Source organism: Fukomys damarensis, unplaced genomic scaffold (assembly GCF_012274545.1).
Source record: "Fukomys damarensis isolate Sample0158 unplaced genomic scaffold, DMR_v1.0_HiC HiC_scaffold_36, whole genome shotgun sequence".
NCBI classification, from domain to species: Eukaryota; Metazoa; Chordata; class Mammalia; order Rodentia; family Bathyergidae; genus Fukomys; species Fukomys damarensis.
In genome coordinates, this window is record NW_022900948.1 from 22,343,485 (window position 1) to 22,351,767 (window position 8,283).

The 8,283-nt window shown below is 42.0% G+C and overlaps 1 protein-coding gene across 1 annotated transcript in view; it reads right to left on the reverse strand.

Moving 5' to 3' along the window:
• Window positions 1–8,283, reverse strand: part of Abca1 (ATP binding cassette subfamily A member 1) — a 136,541-nt gene that overhangs the window by 73,268 nt on the left and 54,990 nt on the right. The window contains exons 5-6 of the mRNA XM_033759198.1: window positions 2,165–2,333; window positions 69–242 (exon numbers count right to left, since the gene is read on the reverse strand). Coding sequence (XP_033615089.1) covers window positions 69–242; window positions 2,165–2,333 — 343 coding nt within the window. The remainder of the gene's footprint in view (window positions 1–68; window positions 243–2,164; window positions 2,334–8,283) is intronic.

Here is an 8,283-nt window from a genome sequence, read left to right on the forward strand (position 1 = left end):
CAATTAAAGCTGGAAAAAAAAAAAAAAACTCAGTGCTTGAAGTTTCTCCACAGAGCAAGAGCACTCACCACAACAGGTTTCAGGATGTCTATGTTGGAATGAAGCATCTGCTCTGCTGCATCCAGTTTCTCCTCTGGTAGACCACAAAGCTTGGAAATTTCAGGGTCACCAAGTTTAATCGCAGCTAATGTTGATCCATTGCACAGACCGGTCAAACGTAATTGGTAACCTTGCAAAAATACCTGAACGCATTTCAGGCAAAGAGAAAAAAGCAAAAGAGGATGACAAAGATGGGAAGCTGGATCCCTGAAGACCTTGGGGAGCCTCATATCAACACAGCTCTGAAGATCTTAAAATTGGCACTACTGTAATAGTCCAGTGCATCAGGTCTCTTTACTGAACCTCAGGATGAACCGAGCAGGATCTGACAGCACATTTCAAACCAGCCTGTTGTTTCTGACTCATATCTCCCACATCTTGCAATGGGAAATTCTGAGTCCAGTTCTTTTTTTCCTCAATACTGGAACACAATTCAGTGAATAGGAATTCAGAGTCTGAAGTTCTGGAACCATTTTTATTATAGGGAAAACATTTTCATTATTTTGGAGTTCATATCTTAAACTACAACTGAACGAAATTACCCCCCCCAAAAGCATACCATTTATATCCTGGTATAGCTATTTAAACAATACACAAAACCATGTTCAAATAATTTCAGAATTTGGAAATTTTCTTTTTACTTGTCCCAGAAAACAGTGCTTATCTTACTGATACGTCAGGTCTAAATCATTCTCATCTATGAATTATAGCAAACCCACTAGGAAGCTTCTCCTTGGTTACATTTTGTTTGTTTAATTAGCCTTTCTGGCCTAAATAAACCATGCTTCTTCATATATCATCCTTTTATTGTCTACTGGATAACAGGCTCTCTAAGAAGAGGGGCCCTCACTTATAGTGCTTACTTTGCAACTTTTTTGAATAAATGGTGCAGGCTCTTTATTATATCATCACTAATTCCTCTATTAGTTTGAATTAATGTGGCCTGCCCTGCTTGGAGAAGAACCTAATGTGGGTGATGGACAAAAGGCATCTCAAACCTACGCAGCTTTTGAAACACTGCAGAGCATTTGGCCTGCAACGGTTTCCATTACATTTTCACATACTCCCACTCAAATGTTCTTCGGCTTGTTCCTTTCTTTAAATGGTCTTTGCTGGCAGACCATTAGCCTACCCTTAGCAAATGTATCTAAGATCAGAAACCCCAATTACCACACAAGGACTACTTCCATTCTTAGGATGCCCCTTATTTTAAATTGATGGGATATGACTGATATCAAATTGGCAGGAGGCAATGGAAATTGTGCTAAATGCAACTATTTTCAAAGCCCGCTGCCTCTGGCCCACCTCCCAACCACACAATTGGTAAACACAAGGCATATTTTCCTACTTTCACAACAGCAGGCAGTGAGCATATTTTTCCAATTTTAAAAATTCTTGATTGTGTGAAGACCTTATTTTAAAGCACAACCATTTTCCATAACTTCTGTTTATTATAAAGACAAGCTCATATATAGACATGAGACAGAGTAAGGAAGCAGTTCTCCTTTATGCCAGAGAATAAACTCAAGAAACATCTTTGAGAAATTAACAACCATGCAATCTGCACAGGAGGTATATGAAGAAGTTCTCTAAGAATCACACATTAAAATTGAATATAAACACCTATAGTACTTCCAGACTTTAAAAATGTATCTTTAAAGAAATATTCAGTTTTTTAAATCTCTTGTCTTAGATTGTACAGACTTAGATGCTCCATATCAATAATCCTCAACCCTGCTTCTTTTCCTAGAACCATGAAAATATTTTTTTTAAAGTTTAATTCTCTTTAACCTCCAATGCAAGTGTTTTCACAAATGTCACCTGGCAGCCAGGAAATCAGTTGTATTTCTACCAGTTGGCCTTTGACGCCAGGTTGTACATTTGGCTCAATGGAGACTTTGGGAATCCCAGCCTGAGCCAGGTAGTAAAATTAAGTGAAGCCAAATTGAAGCTAAATATTCCCTTCACCATATTACAAAGACAAAGGGGTTTATTCATTTCTCAGGGACTTAAGCAATGTGCTTGCCATCAGCCCCCACTGGGAAAGCTAACAGTGGCAGCTTACCTTGCGGAGATAGACATCAGCCCTTAGCATGCTGTCCACAGTAGGCCTTGAGAGAGAGAGATTGTGATACAGAAATCCAGAGAAGGTTTCATTGTCCATCAGGAAATCCTGAAGCTTCAATCCTACCAAAACATGGTGTTTTGTTTTCATTGAATAAATGACCCCACCCCTAAAATAAAACAATTGTATAAGGCAGGTGGAGAAAAATATCATAATATAGATTGCCTTGTTTTAAACCAACGGATGACCACAGGCTTCTGGCGTAAGCACACAGGGGAGCTTTGCCTTATCAGGAGAGACATTTAAACATTGCTTTCTGACACTTACAATGTTGAACCACACTTAGCGTGTGCGCCTAGACTCAAACAGTGATTTGCTTTCTAAACAAAGAGTCAAGCCTTTTAAACGAGCCCGTCCACCCCACCTGAGATTTGTAACACGGACTCCACCACTCGTCTCCTCGATGACCTCTCATATAGTCAAATCAGAGATTTAAGGCTTATTCCCATAGGCCACAAGGGCTGAGCTCCTTCAGGAGCAAGCAACAGTTCTCAAATTTCAACATACATCAGAAGTACCTGGTGGACTTGTTAAAACAGACTGCCGGGCCCCAGCCCCAGAGTTTCTGACTGCAGGGGCCTATGATGAGGCTGAAGAATCTGCATTTCTAACAAGTGCACAGAAGATGCTGTGCTGATACTGCCGGCATGGGGACTGCACTTTGAGAACCACTAGTACAGAGCATCATGCATACCAAAGCATTTTCAGAGACACAGACTCATTTTATTTTGAAACAAACCATGTGACATGGAGCTCTAAAGCCCAGGTCTTCCACGTTTTAGGAAAATATGTAAGCATGCATTTAAAAATGTACTCTACTAAACAATTTGATTGCTAAAGGGTTTGTATACAGGATAAACAATAAGGCCTTCGGGTATATTCAGGAAATGCTTCCATCCAGTGGTGTGAAACAGAAAATCACTAGTCTCTAGAGTTGGAGGCTATGTCTGGTGTTATCCTATGGTTATTTCACACCATCTCTCTAAACCTGTTTCCTCCTCTCCAAAACAAGAGGTTTCTGACGAGGTCTTAGGAAAGACACTCTGATATAATATCTTTTTCTGTCTTATTTCATTTCACTGTCACCTCTTCTTTTTCCACAGCATCCTTCTATTAACCTAAATCTTTCTTCCTCTCCTCCTCCCTCCTCCTCCTCTTCTTCCTCTTACTCTTCCTCCTCTTCTTCTTCTTCTTCATTGTTTTTTAACAATAAAAATAAAAACAGCTCAGCGCCACCACATGTGGCCTAGAACAGACATTTACAGAATTGTGCACGGCCCAGGCGCTAAATGACCTCTAGGGGGCAAACTGTGCAAATCCAAATCATTTACCTGGCGAGAAATACTGTAGAGATTTCATCTGAAAATGAGGCTACAAAGGGAGGTGTAAGGAGGCCAGGAGGAAATCATTGGAGCAAAATCATACATGGAGACAAAGCAGCAGGAGGGCTGGTTCTCGTAAGAAGTTGCATGATCCAAGCATCTTCTACCCTAAGTAAACTTCAGCAATACTGTACAGAGTTCTCTAAAGAATACACAAGCACAATTCACATCTCTAGAGAAATAATTCTCCTAGACATCCATGTGGCTAACACCTAGGGATTCCTCAGGAGACCCAACAGCTGTTTCCTAGGCCTGCTAGAGTACCTCATCAGAATCAATGCTCCTGTAAACTGTCACCTGCCTGACTACCCCCATCACATGTGACACAATCCTGTTACCAACAGGCTCTCTTCTGTGGTTTTGGGGGCTTGGAATACCTAAGACTCGCTTAGGGAACATTGATCAGAATGCATTTTCTTGAGCCCAATCCATAAAGATTCGAAAATAGTGGATCTAGAGTTGGTGGCCACAAATCCATATTTTAATAAGGAACATATATATCTTTAATGCTGGGAGTCTGGGAGCCAAGTAAGAAACAATTTACTTATATATTGCTTCCACTAGACTGTGCTTATAAGGACATACAATCTGTGTTTTACCTTAGTGTCCCCAATACCCAAATCAGGGCCTGGGCACAGAATTACTGCTCAGTGAATGACAGCTGAGTAATAAATAATAATATATGGGAGTTGGGTAAGAAGATTCCAGATATATGAGAAGATTCCAGAAGTATCTAGCCTTGCACGTCCAGGAATGTCAGGGTCATCTCCAGGCTATACCTGAGAAGTAAACAGGACCCCTAGGCACTAGAGCTGTCTTCCCAGGGGCACAAAGCAAAATTCTGAGCATCTTAGTTCCTCTACAGTAGGAATAAACAAGTAAATAAGCAGCTACACATATAAAGCCTAATGTGAAAAGGTAGACCCTGACTATTATGTAGCAATAGAAAAAATCAGAACACAATAGGAGTCAGAAACCTAGATTCTGTACGTGTTTACTTGCTGCAACATTTCACCTAGCTAGGGTTTACAGTGTCTTACCTATAAAATGGGGTGGGCGGGGGAAGACCTCATAAACCTTCAGAGAACAGAATAAACAAGTGAGCTAATTCTCATCAACCACTCGGGCCATAAATTCTTCCTAAGCACAGAAAGTAGTACAAAGTATGATGCTGAGAGACATCAGAACAGCCCCCTTCTCCAACATAGGGCAGCAGAAGTATGGGAGGCTGACCCAGGCTACACTTTGAATAGACCTGGGTCACCCAGCAACACTCTTGAGACCAGAAAATGTGCTCAGCATGTTTATAAGATGATTCTGCTATTTCAACAGGCTCTAAGGGTGAAAACAGCTGGATATAATCAAACTCCAACTGCCCCTCCCTTGGATGAGACCCAAGAACCAAGAGACTGTCAAGTAGTCAACAACCCTTGGCAGTGCACACTCATGGTGTGGTACAATGTTGGGTGGGGAAGTAGCAGGGACGCCCAGAGATCCCTGGCTGCAAAGAACTTGCAGTCTGATCACATGGATTATCCACACATGTCAGCTTGGGCTCTCACACTCACTGACAGCTACAGCTCATGTTGGACACAAGAAGGCAAGCTGGTGTTTTAGGCTGGTTCACAACCTTGGCTGCCTAGTAGACTCGCCTGGGAGATTTACAAAAATCCCAAAGCCCAAGCCATCCCCTGGAACAACCAATCAGTACTGCTAGGGAGAAGAGTCAGATCTCAGAATTGAAGAGCAGAAAGTCTTTCTAGGTGACTCTAGTCAAGTTTGAAAAACAATGAAGTGAAGAAACAATCAAGATTCTTCATATAAACCTAAATTTGAGGCTACACTCTGCTGTGAATTACCTATATGACTATGAGAAGGTCATTATGCTTACTGAGGCCAAGCTTTCTTACCTATGAACAAATGTAACAGTAACAACTTCTCAAAAATGTAAGGTCTAAGGAGATTTATATGGAAACATCTGGCTCATGACAGGTGCTTAATAAATGGCAATAATTTTGTTGTTATTGTAAATATTTTTTATTCAGATTTACCAATGCACAACAGTGCAGTGTACAGAAAAGATAAGGACATAGCCCCTGCCTTCAAAGAATTTTGTGGACTGATAAAGGAGATGAAGAGACACACTGATTAAGGAAAGGAGCAGAAGGGAGAAGACAGCTAACGCTTGTCCCAGATGAGGCTTCCCCGCATGTGCTTCATGGAAGACAGCAGGCTAGAGTTCTGGAAAAGTCCAGAGAGCACCAAATCTCCTGCAGCTGTGACTGGTGAGGAGTAGGTAAGACCTCTCTCAATGACAACAAGGACACACACCCTGTTCTCACAGTGCCACACACACAGCAGGTTCGCAACAAATGACTGTGAATGAAGAATAAAAATTGAACACACAGCTGAAGGGAGTCCTCAAAACCTAAGATTTGGACAGTAGGAAGGTAGAAGGAAAAGCAGGGTCGGGTACAAGGACACACAGAATAACTTCGTATCAGCTACTCTCAGTCTTTTCCATTATGCTGCTAACAAGAAAATAGTGGAGTGAAGAATACTAAGAAAGCCAGATGTCAAAAGTAGCCTTTTCCTTCTCATCCCTTCTTCCTGACTTGATCCATGAATCACCTCCTCCAGGAAGCTTGCTCTGATCTTCCCACCATCAAAAAGGATTAGGTGGCCCTTTTCTGTGAGCCAACAAAATCCTGCATCTTCCTTGAGTCTGACACAGATGAAGCTGCAGTTGTCTCTGTAGACACTTTTCTCCCAGAACAGAAATATGTGGAGAGTCAGGATTTGTAACTCCAAAGCCTCTAGTGCCCGGCACAGAGGAGAACTCAATTGATGTTGGATGAATGAACAAATGAATACAAATAAGTGACTAAATTAATAAACTTATATGATCTGGGAAATTTCCGATTAGAAGAGGTAATTTCACCTTACTGTGGCTTAGTAAAAGTGAGAACAGGACATGAGTATGACATAAAGCAGGTGAAGATAACACCAGATTTCTCTGAGTCCTCCGTTCACATCAGCCCAGGTCAAAGGGGAACTCAGCAGGGTGTAGAGCAAGAAACAGAACAGGGGGAGGCTGAGTCAATTAAATGATAAAATGGAGATGACAATAGCAACTACCTCACTGCACTGAGCTTGGGGTTAGATGAGAAAATGTACTTTCAGGCCCAAGACGATTTCTGCCATGGAGTAAGAGTCTCCATAATGAACGGCTAAAACCATTGTCATTTTCAAGGATGACTGATCTCATTAGCTTCTCGGTTTATTTAACCATAAAGCTTGTGCTGAACAGAAAAGTGACTTTGTCAAGTATGTGGAGACACTGAATTCATGATCTATTATGTGTGTGTACGTATGTATTTGCCTGACTGATTTCCTCAGCTGTATATAATTAGTGAATTCTTTCTGCTGATGCTTGTGTACAATGTGAAAGATCAAAGCTAGGTATTTTGCCTATTCAGATGACATAAAAGAATAAATAAGTCTTGTATTTTCCAGAGAATCAATAGGAATGATCACAGCTACTGGTCAGCATGAGGCTGGACACAGAAAGGTGGAAGACGGCGAGAAGACCAGCCATTCCAGGCAAGACAGGAAACACTTAGCAGAAAGAACAGCCAGTCATTTAAGCTTAGCCAAATGAGTTGTTATCGACTGGGCTTTATCTTTCAAATGTGTAGATGGAGAAAAGGATTTCTCACATAATCTTACCCAGTAGTACTGGGAGGAACACGGGGCCAGACACCATCAGAAGGGATGAACTCAGATCCCTCTCTGCCACTTCCAAACTGTGTAACCACGAACATCCCTTTTCATCTTTCCTTAGTTTCTCTGGGCCTTATTTTCCTTGAATGTAAAATGCAGCAATAAGATTCACAGGTTGTTATGATCAAGAATGTGAAAGTTTCCATTCAGAACTTATTTTCTTCAAGTATTTACATGAGAAACCAGGAAGGTGCTGCTGTCACAGAACACAGGCATCAATGAGCTGGGTTACTGCTAAATCAAATGTGATGCCTGCTGTGCGGGGGGAAAGTCACAATCCAGCAAAAAGTCAGAAGAGCTTTCTGACCACAGTCTCTGCACTATGAGCCAAAGTATGTGATCTGCTGAGCTTGTCCTCCTCAGTTTTGACTGAGGAAGAAAACAGTGCCCTATAGTTCCCAGGTCTGTCCGCGGGGAAAGTCACAATCCAGCAAAAAGTCAGAAGAGCTTTCTGACCACAGTCTCTGCGCTATGAGCCAAAGTATGTGATCTGCTGAGCTTGTCCTCCTCGGTTTTGCCTGAGGAAGAAAACAGTGCCCTATTGAGTTCCCAGGAGCTCTGCTGTGAATATAGTGAGGCAAAGTAAAAAGGAATGGAAGGACAGAAACCAAAGGAGCTTAGCGTCTAAAGAGAACAAGTAAAATGTGCATTTGTGGACTAGGGAAGAGTAAAGGACACCACTCAGTTTCTTCCACCCATCTAGGCCACGCCTCCCTAACCAGCCAAGGAAACTCTCAGAGTCAGGCAGAAGGGTGTGGTAAGGAGCGGCCCAGTCCCTGGAGAGGCTTTCATGGTCACTGAAGTGTTCCTTTCCTCCTCTCCAGTCAGCCTGCAAGAGCACAGGCTGGTCTTCAGCTTGGGAGAAAAGGGCAGAACCAGGGAGAAGGGAGAAGC